The 18,760-nt window shown below is 36.5% G+C and overlaps 1 protein-coding gene across 6 annotated transcripts in view; it reads left to right on the forward strand.

Annotated features, from left to right (window-relative positions):
- Robo1 (roundabout guidance receptor 1) overlaps positions 1-18,760 on the forward strand; it is a 1,018,630-nt gene that overhangs the window by 529,432 nt on the left and 470,438 nt on the right. For 4 of the 6 annotated variants that reach the window (XM_031364239.1, XM_031364236.1, XM_031364243.1 and 1 more), the window contains exon 3: positions 14,656-14,763. In XM_031364239.1, the coding sequence (XP_031220099.1) occupies positions 14,656-14,763 (108 nt within the window). The remainder of the gene's footprint in view (positions 1-14,655; positions 14,764-18,760) is intronic. The other 2 variants (XM_031364238.1, XM_031364240.1) reach the window with 1 other exon arrangement.

Below are 18,760 nucleotides of genomic sequence, written 5' to 3' on the forward strand. Positions count from 1 at the left end.
GTGGTGGTGGTGATTGGTTGGTTAGTTGTTGGTTGGTTATTTTTTAATTGGCTTTTAGTCTTGGCTTTTAGCTTCTCCCCATCCAAGTATAAAAGGTACCAAAGCTTATTTGAAACTTGTCTTTGCATTTAATGTACAGTGTGTAGCTTTCCTCTCTTTGGTTAAGAGAATAGGATGATGTTATTAGATACATAAGAGCCTATTAAATAATTTCTGTATCTGTAGGAGGAGCTAAATTGTAGTGATATTACTTGCTTTTCTTACTTTGGATTAGGTTATCAAAGTCAGCTTTCTATTCTGAATGCATATGTAAAGATAGGACAGAAGTGGGGAAAGGCAGAGAGGAAGGCAAGGGGATGCCTGAGGGAAAGGAGAAGCAGAGAGGAAGGCAAGGGGATGCCTGAGGGAAAGGAGAGGCAGAGAGGACAGGCAAGGGGATGCCTGAGGGAAAGGAGAGGCAGAGAGGAAGGCAAGGGGATGCCTGAGGGAAAGGAGAAGCAGAGAGGAAGGCAAGGGGATGCCTGAGGGAAAGGAGAGGCAGAGAGGAAGGCGAGGGAATGCTTGAGGGACATGAGAGGAGGACGTGTGACTAGGAGCAAAAGAAGGAGAAGGGGGAAAAACCAAGTTATTAGAATATTACTTTTACCATTTACTTCTACCATGCCAGAGGTAGCTCTTCCAATCAATATATCAATGCTTTTCAAAATCTGATTGGCCAATTATGAAGAAGTCAAAAATGGCCACTTTGTCAAAACAATTAATAAACCACCAAAATAAAATTAATCAACTACCATATACCCTAGTACATTCACTTTGGGGCATTTTCCCAGAGAGAATAAACCATGCACACAGATTTTTTTTAACCTTTATTCATAATAGGTAAAACTGGAAACAACCCAAATATACCTCAACTAGTCAAGAAAAACTGAAGTAAATCCAAATCTCCAAAAACTAGACAGCAATGAAATCAAGCCTGAACTCTTGAAACATGCAGAAACCCAAAAGAGTCTTTGTGGAGTCTCATTGAGTAAAGTCAGAATTCTCAAAAAACTTCATACTGTAGCATGTCATTGAGGAAAACATCTCAGGGTAACACAGCAATATACAGAGAATAGAAACTACCATTTACAGAACACAAAAATAATAGATGCATAAGAAGAAATTGAGTGTTTCTATAAACACTGAACTGGCAGATATATTAGATGACATAAATGTTCTTTACCAAACCTAACAAAAGTGATATTGCATCTATTAAAATGCTTGTAGTTTGGTCAAGGGGTTACCACTCGAAGAAATTAGTCAGAAAAAACAATAGGCCTTCTTGGATTCCTTAGTGAGCCTACAAGTATCTCACCAAATCTCATCATATATATATATATGCATACATATATATATATTTTACACAACTATATATATATATAATGTCTTAACTTACTGAACATGAAGTGAGAGCTTCCAAGTTTCCACACCCTGCAGAGATGCAAGCAAGCTTTAAGGGCTTGCAGTAACATCAGAAGGTATCATGTTACCATCTAAAGCCTTCTAGGAGCAATATATTTATGTGGCATAAAGAGCAGAGTTCTTAATAGCATTATAAGTTGCATATGTGATTGATAAGAAAATTGGCAATGACATATGCTTTTCTCTGACAATTAAATACATTATGTTATCTTGCCTTACATTCATAATGATCAGTGAAGTGCCCACATGATAATTACTTTGGCATGTTTTCTATTCTTTGTGTTTTCTCCTATACAACTGTATTTTATAGCTACTTGTCATTGCCAGGATTATGTACAATTATGCATTATTTTTAAACTAACAGCCAGAGAATCAAAGATAAACATATAATTTATAGCTAGTCAATGAAAGGTTTATACTTTCTGGCAATTTTAGTTGCCAGAAAAAAACATAAGAATAAAGATATGCATTCTTAGTTGCTTAACCTATCCACATTACCTTACTACTAATGGAATTCTAACCATCAATTCTTAAATAAAACCTGTCAGTCTTAGAGGATTTCTCATGACACTATTGTAATTCTAATTTTTTGTGGGTTTTGTGGAAGTAAAAATATATTTTCTAAGGCATATGTTGCATATTACAGATTTTCCTCAGTTATAGTATTCCATCTACAAGAGCTAACATTAAGTATTTATGAATTCTATATATCTCTAAAATATACACACATAGTTATCATAATTCTGGCTATATATATATATACATATATACATATATATGCAGCATCTATATTCCATATCTATAAACAGTTTTTCTACATATTTTGTAGGAAAATGTTTCTTTACAATTGAGACCTCTATTTTAACAGGTCACAAAAACCCAATAGAAACAGTATAAGTTATTATATTAAGCTTCTTACCAGTTTCTCATGCATGTACTGACTAGCAGTGTTTACATTTTCAGGATTCTGAACTTTTTTTGGTTAAAAATCTTAATTAATCTGTAAAAGGTTTTTGCAGAGCCCCTAACTTTGTGAATGAACATGTTTCCTAATGCTCTAATAAGAAGGAGAAAAAAAGAGAAATATTGCAAGAGGTGTTTTCAAATCTGTATGTGTAATATAGTGCTTGAAATGCATTCCTGTGCTCTGAATGGTAACTTAAACCAAAAAGATCCCAGCACTTGGGAGTCTGTGGCTAGAAGATGGATGCAAACTCAAGCACAGCCTACCGCCGAGTTAGGGCCAGCCTGCGCTACAGTACAAGACTAGATCTCAAAAGACTACATAAAGAAATGAAAACAAAGAGGAAGGAAATAAATGCATTATTGTTCTTGTGTCCATAATTTGTGGTGGGTAAGCCATTTGTCATTTTTTTTTCTGAGCTACACAGACAATCAGACCAATTACAGCTCCATTTGTCAGTTGCCTCCTAGAAAGAAAATATTTTCAGAACTAACTCCTATTTGCCATCAGTAAAATGAAGTGACTGGTAAGCTAGACAGGAGCAATGCTGCCCCGAAAGGATTTGTCTGCACTAAATTACTCCCACTATACATAAATGTAAATAAGAATATAGATGGCCAGGGGATTTTGAAGTTTTTTATTTGGGGGAGTCATCCTTCAAGACCCTTGTTGATAGTATATGCATATACCCCAAATTACATAAAAATATCTTTGATAATAGTCTTTGGCTTTACACATCTCCATTGATTTACAATAATAACGACTCTTATGGAAAAAAATCCCAAAGTGAGATATAAAAGATGCCTGTCCTGTTAATGCCCCTGATGAGGACATTTTCCTCTAAATTAAAGACTACAAATCAAGAGTGGAAAAGCAAAATAAATAAATAATAAAATAAAAATAAAGGAGAAGAAAAACCCAAACTTGTTACAGACAGCCTAGGTCAACTAGTCTCCTTATAACTACATATATGTAGCATATTTGCATAACATTTTATAGACTAGCAAGTAAAAGGACATTGTTTAAATTTCAGTTTGATGTCATAAAGTAGAAATATCCAATGGCTGTGAACTACCTAGACTAAAATAACAGAGTCAGACTCCAGATGTAAATTGGTCAGATCAGCTGTGAGTCGGCTTCCTTAAAACCATAACCACCACTGCACAAATCTTGCTCCTGAGAAGCGTGCAAGGGTTGCAAAGAAAATAACAAATGGGCCTTTAGAACAGAGAATTACCCCACTGCCACTGTGGACTCACACACTGAGGGGAAATCAATGCGGAGGATGAATGGGGAGGAAGCCTCATTCTCTCTCTGGTACTCTATCCGACACAGCTAATCCCGGTGACCTTTGGAGATGCTGGAGGCATAAAATGACCCCAATTTTCAAAAGCACAATTAGAATGAAGAGGGCAAAGCCGTGACTGTGGTTAGAAAAGACAGACAATGAAGAGACTGTGGAGAAAATGTGTTCCCTTAGCAGTTAGGTGAATGCAGCCTTGAAATGGCCTTAATAGTCTCAGAGGGATGGCTGTCATGGCTCACCCAACTCTGAGGCAGGTCAGGTGAAGAGATGTTCTCTTAGATTTGAGCCACCTCCTATCCGGGCACCAGCCTAACAGATACGGAAGAAGGGAGCAGATGCTGAAGCCCTTCTGACTCAGGGAAATGTTCTCTTTTACCAGTGAAGAAATCTATATAAAGTGGACACTCACTCCCCATTCTCCATCCCTGCCTTAGGAAAGAAATTTCAGTAAATTCTATCTCTATGAGCAAAAAACAACCAGGCAATTAGGCAAACTCAATTCCCTAAGCCAAAGGAATGATGTGGGGATCTTGCTGAGTGTTGAAGTTGGCTATTCCGTGCAAAAGGCTCTAAGAAGAAGCCATACTGAGCACACAGAAAATACGGCTAAGAGAATATGAAATTTTCAAACCCTATATTCTGTAGAATTTAAAATATGTCCTCTATAGGCTCCAAATTGTCATGTTAACATCGAAGCAGAGTATGAATTTTCTCATTAAAAGAGATAAACATAATTTTTTTAGATATCTGTTTCTGTTTTCTAGTGAGAGAAAGCAAAAGAGGATGTAGATTTGGGTGGGTGGGGCGGTGGGGAGTTAGAGAGCTGTAAGCATTTGGGAGGACAGAGGATAAGAAAGTATAATCAGAATATATTGTATATAAAATTATCTATTTCCCATAAAAAGACAGGAATCATATTTTTAAAATAAAAATGAAATTAACATTTAAAATATGTATTTTAGTTATTAAAGACTGAAGATTTTTTAGTGTATTCATGCTTGTGTGTCAACATGTGGGTATGGGTCCAGAACCCATGGTGCCCCAAAAAGGTATCAGACCTGGGGCTGAGTTACAGGCTGCTGTGAGCCTCCTCCTGGGAGCGTTGGGAAAAACAGAGTCACCACTCCAGCCTTAAGATGATTTTAAAAGAAACCTTTCATTTGAAATACTTACACTCTTAAATAAACTAACCTACTGACTTGCAACTAGGTGTTCTGGACTGTAATAAAATCTTTACAGATGGGTGGGTGGGTGGGAGAGCTCCCTCATAGAATCGGGGAGGGGGATGGGTAGGAGGTTTGTGGAGGTGAAACCAGGAAGAGGGATGACATTTGAAATGTAAATAAATAAAATAACCAATAAAAATATCTTTACAGACTTCACTCATTTGATTCCTTTGTAACATACCTATGAAACAGATATGACTTTATATCTTTTAGATAGTAGGAACAAATCCAATGAATAAACAAAAATTTAAAGTAACTAAAGACATACGTAGGGTAGTAGTTCCTAAACAGATTATTATGTAGAAAACCTATATTACATAGCAATTAACTACTTAGTTTTAGGGATTCCAAAACACTAAGTATATAATACAATATTTGACTAAATTTAAGAAAGCATTGCATCTAATTGTTACATCAGTTTCCAATCAGACTTATCAATACATTTGGGGAAGTGATAAATTAGTGTATTCTATGATAAAATATAATCCAAAGCCAAAGGATAGGACATTGGGGTTGTTGATCAGAGTCTCAGATAGATTCATATTTTCTCAAGATGTAAATAATGAATGATCCTAATTGTTACTGACTCTCCAGCACTATTTATTTTGATATAGAAGGAACATTTTACTAATTTAGTTATTACTATTGTGTTCTTCTCTCCACTTGAATGTATTTGAGTGTGCTTTGATGGCAGCTGGGACACCACCTGTTAACTGAGTTCAAGCACTATTTAATTACCCCATGTTGAAGTTACCTTATGCTTTGACTGGAAGGGAATGGAAGGGTAGCAGATGCTAAGCTCAATAAAGAAAAGCCTTTGAGTACCAGGGCAAAAGGGGTGGAGAGAATAACAAAAAAAAAAAAAAAAAAAAAAAAAAGCCAACAGACGGAGTTGGCCAGAGATACGAAGTAAAACGAACCGGAAATTAACTCTCACATAAAAAGTTCAAGACAGCCAATCTCAGAAGATTAGATTCCACCCCAGTAAGATATCTGTCACATGCCATGTTACTAAGGATTTGATCTGAGGATTGTGCATAAATACAGGATTCAACTGGACAATCGGCTCAGTTTCTAATTATACAAGTTAGTAGTTATCACTCGAAGGTTCCCTGAAAAGCCTTGTGACATTCTTACACCAAACATGCAGACATCAAAGAAAAGAAGCACGTTGTCATGTTGAAGAATAATTTTCCCCAATTACTTTAAGAGCTGGGCTCTGCCAGTGTTTCTGTGAGAAGCGATCTGGAAACAAATGGTTATAAATTATAAGCATTTCTCCATCAATCGAACAATTCCCATACTGAAAGCACTCTGTCGTGTTTTGTTGAGTTAAGTGGCATTTAAATGAGTTTAAAGCTTCTTCCCAGCTTCTTTTTGGTACTCTGTCACAGTCAGCCGTATCCATTAATGCATTTGCTTTCCTAACACTTCACTGCAATGCTTTCTGCTAGCAGGATTGTTAGACTTCCATCTCTTATTCTTGTTGTACCTAAATATGTGTTAAGACGTCTGCTACTTAATGTTACATTGGCCTGATGGAACCCGATGTGCCTCTAACTCATGTAAGCAAAATGATGTTTTAGAGTTTTGTGCACCCTAACATATTTTTCAGAACTCTGGTACTCTTTGAATATTCAAACCTGGAATTTACCATCAACAAACCAAGTACTAATTCTCTTCACTTCTGTTTCAAGAGAAGCCTCGAGAAATAAACACACTCATTCAAATCAGAGGATATCTATATTTAATCTATACATCTACCCTGGAGACCAGTTAAATCAAAAGGAGTTTTCAGAACAAAAATACAGTTTAGTCACCTAAGCTGAAGATATTTAAAACCCCTTCATGGTTTATTGACATAACGCCTTCTTTCAATTTTGAGTTTATTGCTAGTCATTGCATTTTCTTTGATATATATTGTATCAATCATATCTCCAAGAAATAGACTACTAGGAAAATAAAAGTAAAATGCTTACGAAATGTAAACAAAAAGCTATTTCTTAGAATATATTTATAAGAAATATATATTAGAAATGTATATATCTAAGATATATAAAAATCATATAGATATATAAAAATCATATAGATATAATTATATATAATTAAATATATAAATTATTTAACATTATTATTAGATTTGTATTAATTTTATACATATATATAATTTGAGGAGAAAGATCACATTCTATCAGAAACAGTAACATAATATATGCAATTATAACTTAGATTTACAGTGTTCACAGTACTGTAGAGGGGTAAATAAAAATGTTCCAAAATACACATCCATTCATTGAGAAAAGTTACCTCTACCTTGAACTCCTGACTACAGCAAAAATGTCCCCCAATGTTTCCTGCAACCATACAATAATATTCTATCAATGTCCACTTGCCCTTAAGCCTAACACTAGAGCATGGTATGGGAAATGGTACATGTACATGTCTTAATAGCCCATAAGCTCATGTCAAAAATATGTCTGTCATTAAAGAATATTTTTTAAAGTAACTGTTGGAAAGAATCTGAATATATCTTAATTTTGCTTAATAGTTTAACTCCCAAACCAATATACCTAGAAGTATTGTATGAACTTTGTATTTTACTAACAGTTGTGCATATTTCTTGCTTAAAATCAATTGACTGGCTTATTAAATATTTTACTCTGTCAATAAAGATGGGGAAGAAGCCTGGTGGTGTGCTCAAGGAGGCTAAAGAAAAGATTTGTGTAATTACCTGACCTAATTGTTCACTGTTTGGGGAAAAGCAACAAATCTGGTGTCCCATTTTTGTATGCGGTATTGAAATTCTGTCTAGTTCCTAGCAAATGAGTTAAAAGGCTGGGAAACATAGCTCAAAGAGCAGTGTCTTGGAGTCCGAAGTCACCATGAATCAAATTCCCAGCCTACAGTTTGCCAGTTGCAAAAGACCAGGGACCAGACCCTTTGTGCTCTTTAGTGTCTGCCTCTCAAATATAAGAACGCAGTGATAATCGGCACTTTCATGTTCTTGACAGACTATGAAAGTACATGGAGAGATAAATGGACACTGCCATGTTAAATAAACTTTAAATTATATGAATAATTTTTGTGATGACTGTCAGTGCAGTTTTTCCTGTTTTTTTTCTTCATTTAACATTGTGGTTCATTTTACTAAACCAAGGTTCTCTTAATTATTGTCCACAAATCATTCTTATAACCATTGTTCTTCTAAATTTAGAATGAATGTAAGGAAGTTCCTTGATTTTCTGATTGTAATAAACATAAAGATGATTGTATTCGTTGACGGTGACCATGTTGCTGCTGCTTTGAAAAAATAGTTTATAAAAATGTAGTCGGTGGATAGGGAAATAATGATTTGGGAAAGTGCACATGTTTAGACCTAGGTATAAGGTCTAAAACCCCAGGTATTACTGAGTGTGACAGTAACCCCAGCACTCCTGGAGTTCATTGGCCAGCGAGACTTTCTATTTGGCCAAATTGGTGAGACTCTGCCTGAAGGGGGCAAGGAGAAGATTGACAGAGTGTGAGTCCCACATCCTCTTCTGACTTTCACATGTAGGTGTGATCGCCTGCACACAGACATGCACATATATGTATATATGTCACAAAAGACAGGAAAAACATGTGTTAGCACAATTTTATCATGACATGTATCATGTCTGGTGTTCTAAAGCAAGGGTCTGCATTTTGGTTGCAATGTGCATTTGAAAAGTTATTTAGAGGTTCAAGGACCCAGCAAAGAGGAGTGCTAGTGCTAGTGAGGTGGGTGGGTGGGGAAGCACCCTCATAGAGGCAGGGGCAGAGGGGGTGGAATAGGGAGTTTGTGGAGGGGAAGCCCAGAAGGGGGATAATATTTGAAAGATAAATAAATGAAATACCAATAAAAATAAATTAATATAAAAAATAAAAAGTTATTTCATTCCCTGAATTTTTGAGGTGGGTGCTACATAAAAGCAACTTCTAATCATTTTGTCCAGAAATGACACAGGCAGAAGTCAAAATTTAATTTCGATTTGATCCTGTAGAATTCTGATATAGATTAAATCTTTACAATTTTGTACTTAATTTTGTAATTCATTGCCTAGATTTCTAATTAAATGTTCTCAGTACTTCATTTAAAGGACCCATTCCCTGCATTCCTCTTGATTAGTAGGAAAGAATCGATGAGAATTGATCCAATTTGTAGAACACAATTCTCATATTGATAGTAGTTTGTATTCATTTGCTTCCCCCTAATCTTTTATTAATGGTCATCTTCAAAAATGTCAATTAATGCCAGAGTGTGCTGCAGTGATGATTCAAATCTATAAAGAAATGAGGTTAACACTGAACAGTAGACCAAAGGGGAGACTTTTATGTTTAAATTCTGTGAAGCGAACCAGACTGAACAGAACAGGGTTATACAAGGACATGCTAAGAGCAAAAATTCTCATGTATGATGAATTTCAAAGTTACCAAAATTGTTTATATAAACAAATGAAACTCCAAATTAATTTGGTTGGTTGCTTGCTTGCTTATTATTTGTTTGTTTGTTTATTGAGACAGCTTCTCACTATGCAGCCCTGGCTGTCCTGAAACTTTCTGTGTAGGACCAGGTTTGACTCAAACTCAGAGTTCTGTCCATCTCTGCATCTAAGCAAATGTATGACCTACTAAGCCTGCCTTTGAAGCTCCAAACTTGAATATCATAATATCATAGTTTTTTTTTTCCTCTTGGGCATCTACACTTCTATGCTGTATCACTGTTTCCAAGGCATAGTGAACAACTTAGAGAAATATAAATGGTGGACCAGGACTCATATGCTTTTGTCCTATGAAAAGAGCCACCTACATGTGAGAGTAAGAGGGAGAAGAGCCAGTACAGCACATTCCAGACTTGCTTAGAAGACATGATCACCCTACCCTACTTTCATATCTGATGTTTCCATAGTAGATCAATTGCTAACGTGTGCCACGATCTTTCTCTAGCTCCTCATACAGTATTTTTCTCCACTGTTTAAAGTCAGTGACACCAGGATGCTGCCTCACCATTTAATTAGTCTACCTGCATAGTCTAATAATAGTAGATATTTTTCTCTGTCCATTTGATGCCAGATCTTAAGTTTGGTTGCATAAAAGTCAAACATGGCATATCTAGAAGTAAAACGGTGATGAAGAAGATAATTGTCATCTCATTGTGAGACACCTACTGTGGGTAGGGAGACTGGGTTTGATTGTTGAGCTATAGTGGAGACTGTCTCCTTATGGCTAACAAGTGATTTCTGGGGTGATACTTTCGTACTTGGAAATATACAATTCTGTAAAACTCCACCCAAAAAATTTAGGGCTATGTATTGCTGGTGAAATGATATGAAGTTCCAGTTACACAAGAATAATACATTCAGCAGCCCTACTGTGCAATGCAGTGAGTGTTATCAACAAGACAAGTGCTGTTGACAATCATTGAGGGCAGATTGGATCTGTTTTCAATATAAACATATTAATTTGCCCTATCAAGCAATTGTAAAATGTAGAAGCATTTTACATTTTTGCAACATGTAATAAGTTACATATAAAAAATGTTTCCATCAATCAAAATGTTGAATGAGTTGTAATTAAATACAAAGTTTACTAGAAAGGAATGATTTCTAGTGTTTATTCAATTTATAGTTTTATAAATAAAATATATAAAAAATGTTATATATAATTTTTATATATTATTGGTTCAAGAATGCTATGCATGTAGAAGATAAAGTCAAGCAAGTCATTTTTTATAAATACTGAAGCTGGTATTTATTAAGTCTAGAATTGTTTGTTCCCCAGATAACAGCATTTACTGAATTATAAAGTAATTAAAATATTGTTCACATTTTTGTAAAATAGGTAATACAGTCAGGGGTACTAGGAAAAGGCTACATTGAAGGGACAGTGGATTAGAGTCCTGTTACTAATGGAAAGTTTGATATTGCTTGTTGTAGACTTAAGGTTGAGTTGCTGTGGACTATGATGAAGCTGTGGTTGGAGCATTAGATTAGATTAGAACTGAAGCTGATGGACAGAGAATCCAAACAGAAGATTTGTTCTAACAAACAAGTGAAGAACAAGATTTCATAACAATGAAACTGGTTGCTTTGGAAGATAGTGAATACCTGATAGGAACTAACTTCTCTGGAGGAGTATGTCTCCCTTGAGTTGGTCATGAAGATCTATTTGCCTTGTTACTTTATATCTAATATCTCTTACAAAAGACAGAGAGAGAGAAAGAGAGAGAGAAAGAGAGGATACAAAACCTTCTGAGTGCATTTATAGTACTTTCCCTTCAATACATGATACTAGTAGAGAAATATTTTTCTTTTTTGGCATTTTCCAGTTGTATTTTACTTAGAACTCATCACTTAATTAGTATTTGCCTTTATTGATTCATCTATTACCTTCAATTCTGTGTAAAAATGAAAAATGAAGCACCTGACCTGGAGAGTTTACATTTTCATCTTAATAACATTCCCATGAAAGCTAAAGCTCCCAGTACCAATGCATTTATTGAAGACGTGTAGGCTTAATTTAACAAACAGTACCTGCACTCCCTAGAACTCAGGCCTATAGGACCCTGAACTCAGAATATACAGAATTCTTCTACAAATATGCTAACACAAAATAACCTCTCACCTCTTTATCTTCTAGCCTGTGGCTCAGTAATCAATACTACTTAATAACAACAGGCACACACAGAAAAAAATTAAGTACCTATCTTTTGACCCAGCATTCAGCTTTCAGCTCACACAGAGTGAATCAACGGGGTATTTCATATTATCCTTATCTTTTGACAAGAAGGAGGAGAAGGAAGAAAAATTAGTGAAGTTAGTAAAAATGGCACCCTGGATTTCCTTTCAGCCCAGCATGTCTTTAATTAAAGGCAGTACTAGCTAGGCAGGATGGGCTTTGTAGATATGGTAAAATTGATTGATTAATACACAGCCTAATCTTTTCTAAGCCTAAAAGGTGGCTCCAGCATGGTGGGTAGAAACTAGGAGGAAAGTTTACAAAGCACCAAGGATAAGTTGAGTTAGACGAAGGCTTCATTTTCCCCTTTAAGTAGATTTAGGCAACTCATTTCAATGATAATGGACTCACTTTCCTCATTTCCATGGATCTTAAGAAAATAATTTACATTTTCAGGAAGTCATTAGTATTAACAAAAACATAGAAACCTATACCACAGTTTTCTGATACTACCTAAACAAGGTCACTTAATTCAGCCATAGGTTTGGAAGAATGCTATCCTGTTTAAAACAAACTGATTAGAAATAGTGCAACAACCTTAAGTTAACTATCCCTTGTTAAGAAAGTGTAATGGTTTGCTTGACTGTGCTTGCTACCAAAACTAATTAATCCATAAAACTAAAATAACTCTGCACACACTGTGCTTTTTTAAAATAATATTTGAAAAAAACAGGATTGCACCCTTCCTTAAAAGCCTTTTAATACACATGAACAGCATTTTTGTTGTTGATCTCTGTGTGTCAGCCTCTATTTAAACCCCTTAAGCGAGGTTACTTAGTTTGTGGTCCAGCAGTGTAGTACCTAATGCTGTCCCCAGATTACCCAATGAGACCTACTTCTCAGCCTGTCTAATGGATGGAACACACAACTCTGACCTAAGCACTCCATGCATTTAGCATGTTAACAAGCTGCAAGGCTAAAGAGCTCATATGCACTGCCTGACCATTTCCAAAGTCACTTTTGAGACTAAACATGACAAAGACATCCCTAGAGAGAGAAGAATAAATAGAGTGAGCATGCACCACCCCCTTTGTGTTTGTCTGCACAGATCCAAACCCTTCTCTTCCCTTTAACCACAACAGTTTCATGCTTTGACACATGTGGTAGGGAGCACAGAGAGCAAGAAAATGAGTGGGAATAATAGGTAGATGCTTGTGAGCTTGGGATGGACTTCTTATTTCTTGTTAAAAATTGGGAAGTCACTCCTGAATAGCTCTGCCTGAGACAAAATTTGTTGCCCTAACGAAAAACAAGCAGAGACGCAAAATTCACGATGCTTGTGATGTTTCTAGAAGATCGTTACCTGTGGGTGGTTACTGCCTCATTGGTGACTCACTTTCTTTCCTAAGCTCACAGCTGTTCTTCCTCATGCGAGAGAGTAGAATCCTCCGCAGATGGTATTTAAGGTAACTAGTAATTTGAAAGGCCTATGGTTCCACACTATTTGACTCAGAAGCTATAGTCTGTATTGTTTCTCGGCCTACTTACCAGCAGCGACACAATAGGTGATGGTCAAAGTTACCTAGCACATATAGATATTATCATGTTGTATAAAAAAAGAGAAGAGGCCAGGATATGTTTTGGTAGAGGCACGGTATGGTACCTCAGCCAGTCCATGTTGAGTCATCCCTTTCCCCTGAGATACCAGCCATAGGATATAGGATGGAATAGAGTTTATTTCAGACAGGGTACATGAAATTAGGAAGGGAGTAGAGAAAGAGAGAGAGAAAAGAGGGGAGAGAGGGAGGAGAGGAAGAGAGAGAGAAGAGGAGAGGAGAGGAAAGGAGAGGAGAGGAGAGGAGAGGAGAGGAGAGGAGAGGAGAGGAGAGGAGAGGAGAGGAGAGAAGAGGCTGGCCAGGAACAAATCAAGAGAAAGGAGAGAGAGGGGGATCAGGGAGAAAGGGGCAGAGAGTAAGAGTATGAGAGAGTAAGAGGGAGAGGAGTGGGCGAATAGCCCCTTTTATAGTAAGCCAGGCATACCTGGCTGTTGCCAGGTAACTGTGGGGCGGAGCCTAGAAGAAATACTAACAGATAAGGACACAGCAACATCCCTAGACTCCTGTCACTCACAGACTGATCTGCCCCCAGTACCAGACCTGAGCGTTGTGTTCAGCCCCATCTCTAAAATTCTGCATAGAAAAAAAAAGTGCAATTCCAAAACCATTAAAAAGCATACCTCCTTGAGAAAATTAAGAATACATAGATGGTAATACTTATATTAGCATCGGTTGCAATAAAACTATTAAGCAATCTGGAATGCATTTAAGTATTCAAAGAAAAAAAAATATTCCAAGTCAGGTGCTGTTTTACCCAGACACTCATTCAATTTTTCTCAGTTCTATTCTAGGAGAAGTCGTTGTCTTCCAAAGACATAAGATGTGCTTGGCTTTCTTTACTGTCCCCCCGCCCCGACACCCCCCCTCCCAGAGGAAGAGTGGAGCGGTTTTTTTTTCTCCCGGTCTCCTTATGCCTCCACAAGACCCTTACCCGCTCTCTCCTGCTCTCATCTGAAGTACAGTCCCTGGAGTCTGTAATTGCCAGGAGATGAAGCGATGATGGGGAGTGATCACAGTCAATAGCTTTGATTAACAATAAGGTAGAAAATTAGCAATGCTAGCATCCAGCCACCCTGCCCTCTCCCTCCTCCATATGCTCCCTCAGTCACGCTGGCGGCCTCACAGAGGGCAGTCGGAGCCCTTCGCCAGCTTTGAAGTGCAGCAAAGGTGGAGGCAGTGCAGAGAATTAGGGAAATTAAGGGGAAAAAGAAGAAACTGTAAGCATGGTATTGAGACGTACACGGGGCTCAGTGTGCTGCAGGAAGGGCAAGGAAGACGTGTGCTGTGTGTTGTCCTTGTGTGTGTTTCTGTCACATGTGGATTTACTTGTGTCTGGACATGCTGTGATCGAAATGGCAACCACTGTTACTTCTGTGACCCCATCAGCAGCTCTGGTGTTGTTTCCGACAGACCCTGAGGACCTAGAGAGGGGGAACGACAACGGGACGCCAGCCCCCACCTCTGATAATGATGACAATTCGCTGGGCTACACAGGTAGAGTGTCTGTTCCCCCCACCATCCCCGAATGCTAACTTGAAATGCTAACCCTGAAATATTTCCACCTCCATCCATCATCAGCCACCTGTGCAAAATTTCTAACCATCCCTGCTTCTAGCTCACAGCCACAGCTTCTAGTCCTCATTTTCCAGACTCCAGTCGGTCCTTGCAGAGTCTTACTGTAATTGTACATACACTGGAGTACAGAGCTGTGCATTGAAAGTGCACTAATAGCAACTGTCTATTTTTAATAGCAAAGAAAGTTTATCGTTCTGAAACTTGAATGTCATAAACTTTTGGAAAAGAGAAATTTTTCATAGTTTTAGTATTTCATTGAATTAGCTTCAGCAAAAATAAGGTAAGACAACCTACAAGTGATTGCATTTAAAATTAGCTGTACTTTTAAGCAAACTCTTGAATGTGACAGCATTCATAATGACAAACTCCGGGTTTTGTTTGGATGGTGGCATTGTTATCTGGACAAGCCATCTCTTCTGAAGTAGATACATGTATACATCAGCATAAAAGTACAGATTAAGTTAGTGTGTCTGAGAGTGATTTTCATACAAAACTCTTAGAATGATCATTCTTAAAATACAAGAGTGCTGCTGGCATAATTTCTACATAGAGTTAGAAGACTAATTGTGTAAATGACACAATTACAATGTGTAATTTGACTGAAAATTTAGACAAGACTAAAGAATAAAGGGTACCACTTAAGTCCTATTGAATCAGATGATAATATAACAAGGGCCGGAGGGATAGTCTTTATTTTGAGGTGCTTGTGGACAGGGCTCTCCACAGAGGCTGCTAGGCTGTGGGCTGTGGTAGGCTACAGAGAGGAAGTTCAGTGGAGATGAGAGCTAAGAAAGCATGCGTCTGTGTCCTTATAATTGTGCACAGGACTGTGCCAAACAGAGTGAGCCAGGGAACACATTTCACTTTGTTATAAAACAATATGCTGACAATTTACCTTAGAAATATCTTCTGTGCCTTCATGTAAATATTATTCTTCACCTTTTACCCTAATCTTTGCTTTTGAATACTTGGAATAAAAACCAAAGTTAACACTACCTCTATTTAAAAATTGAACATGCTTGCATTTCTCCATTCCTGAGAATTCCCCGTCTCCTCTTCCTCCTGAGTTTAGAGAGCAAATGGTGAACTGACCAAAGTTTATGGTGATGATAAGTTTGTGAGTCTTTTCCAGAAATGTAGGAAGAGAACAAGGTAAAGATGGCCTCCTTCACATCACACTCAAAACAGGGTACTCTGTATTTGTGAAAGGAGGAATCGGAGCTAGCATTCCTTTGGGGTGTTCTCATCAGCATATGTCTCTTCCCCTGGACTCACTCTAACTAGATAAGCTGCATTGTTTAGATATATTAATGGGGTTTCTTCTTTGTCTTTTATAGATCTCCTGAATGTGATATATAAATCATGCTACAGCATTGAATTAAGAGTGCTTAAATAACAGAGCGCTTAATGTTAAGTGCTGCATTTAAATATTTTTATTTCTATGTATTTTCTCCCTTGAGGGACTATCACAGTGAAATTAATGTGGAGTAATAAACTTATAGAGTTACATTTATTTCCTACAAGGAAACAAATTAAAGCAGTAAAAAATTGCAAAGTGAATAAAAATTAATCATCTGAATCATCTTTTTTTCTTGAGCCTCTCACTGAATCCTTTACTTGGGAAGAGAATTTACTCATGTACTTTGTTATAGGTAATATTTGGTAATTCAGCAACTCTTTCATGCTCTGGGAATTAAACACATACCTTGTTTCTCTTTTATTTAAATTGTTATTTATTGTTTTATTTATTCATTAAATCAGCTACTGAAATTGATAAGAAAAATAAAGTAAAAAAATGCTTTAGCCACTTGATGTTCATGATATAAAAAGATCATAGGCTTAAAGGCTTGTTTGTGGGGGGTGTAAGTGTGCCTGTGTGTGTGTGTGTGTGTGTGTGTGTGTATGGTGTGTGGGGGAAGAGAGGGAAAGAGAGAGAGAGAGAGAGAGAGAGAGAGAGAGAGGTGGAGAAAGAGATTCGACAACCTCAGATAAGAGATGCTAGACTCTTTATATATTAGAGAATATGTGTTCATAGGAAAGTGAGATGTCCTATATATTCAGAAAGAACTTTTCATATTTAATATAAATTACCAGTAGTTTTGAACATCCAGAGTTGAGTAATCCTGCACATATCAGTAAATATGATTCAAGAAACAAAACGTACCTATTGAGTAACACAGAAATTAAATCATGAGTTTGAATTAGTTTCAAAGTAAACTTCCTTTAAACTTAACCAGAAAAACTACCAGGAAGTGTGCCCAGCACTACATTTTACAAAGTATTTCCACATGAGAGTGCACATATATCAGATGTCTTGTTAATAGTTGTTTGTTCATTTTATTTAGATGACAAGTAAGGATTCCCCAATATTTTATATACGTGTATTAAATATAATATGTACAAATGTACAATATGTCTTAAAAAATAATATGGACAGTTTTAAGAGATGTAAATAAATCTCTTTAAATGGCCAAGTGCTTAAAATTCAAATTCACATCTAGTCCCTTTACCTATTTAACTTTGAACATTTTTTTTTTTTTTAGACAAATAGCAATCATTACATCTAGTTTGTCACACTAACACTTGCTTTCTCTGCCTCTCAAATCAATTGGGACTGTCACTGTTGAGCCGGCCTGTCTTAGACTCTATGGATCTCTGGTCATACACATGAATTTATGTTTTCATTAACAACCTAGTTAACAAATGTTAATCTCTTTTACGAGTTGCCTTCTATATCAAATATTCTGCTTATCTAAGTTGCCGAAGTGATTTACTTTAGAGAATTGGGTAGAGTGGAAATGTGGAGTTTAGGGGCAGAAATATATTGATTGCTTTTTTCCTTATCTGTAGCTAGTGATATAAGGCCATGTAATGTTTTCAAATATTTCAGTTTCACTCTTAGCGATCAATAAATGCAAAGCAATTTCTAAGGTGGCACCATGGTGGGTTATTAAAATGGACTTGTGCATTATTTATAGTGAAATAGCCCATTTCCTGTTTAACCAAGCATGGCATAAATATTAGGGGTTATTTAACAGTTCACAGCATATAGCCTTTGTCATGAGAACAAGGTAGCTAGGATTTCAAATTAGCACTTTATGGCATCAGACACAAGTCCAAAGAGGCTGCATACATAAGCATCAATGGCTTTTTCAAAATCTCTCAAAGGAGTACACTGGTACTTGATTACACAAAAATCTCAATATTATTGAAAATAGGAGAAAATTGTAATATGTGTGAGAATTTACATTTCTGGAATAGACACACTCCATGTGAGATTTACATCACCCTTTGTGAAAATTTCAATCATAAATAAATCAAAGCTTATCCATAAGTAAATACTAAAAATATAAGTGGAAGTCAATATTCCCTAGTAGCATTCATGATATAGTTAGAAAACAGTAATTAGAAAAAAATCAAACTACATTTCGCATAAGAGAAAAATATATAAACTCTATGTATATAGTGTTCTAAGTATATTCTCTGTCCCCATCTCAGCATAATAAAACAAAGATAATGTCCTCATCACAACAGATAAGGGGATCCTGCTGCTTTGATAATAGCAGATTGGGCAAATGCAAATTTGCATATTTAAAAACAAAAAAATAATCATCAGGGTTATGTCCACATCAAAGTAAAATCTAACCAGGAATTGCCAAAAATGCTCAAGTAATTTCAAATGAGAGTAAAGTCCTCCACCCTTTAGTAGCACATCTATGTAAACTTTGTTTATAGTTTCTTTTGAAGAAAAACAAAACATATGTTACCTTATATAGAAAAAAATATCCTTATCAAATTACATGTTACCCTGACCAAACACAATGGGATCCCCAAACCATATTCTGGAACCTTAGCTGTGTATACTATTGCATGATGAGGTTGTTGATTCTTAGCCTCCGTGTGTGTGTGTGTGTGT

The sequence above is a fragment of the Mastomys coucha genome, unplaced genomic scaffold (assembly GCF_008632895.1).
Source record: "Mastomys coucha isolate ucsf_1 unplaced genomic scaffold, UCSF_Mcou_1 pScaffold12, whole genome shotgun sequence".
NCBI lineage: Eukaryota > Metazoa > Chordata > Mammalia > Rodentia > Muridae > Mastomys > Mastomys coucha.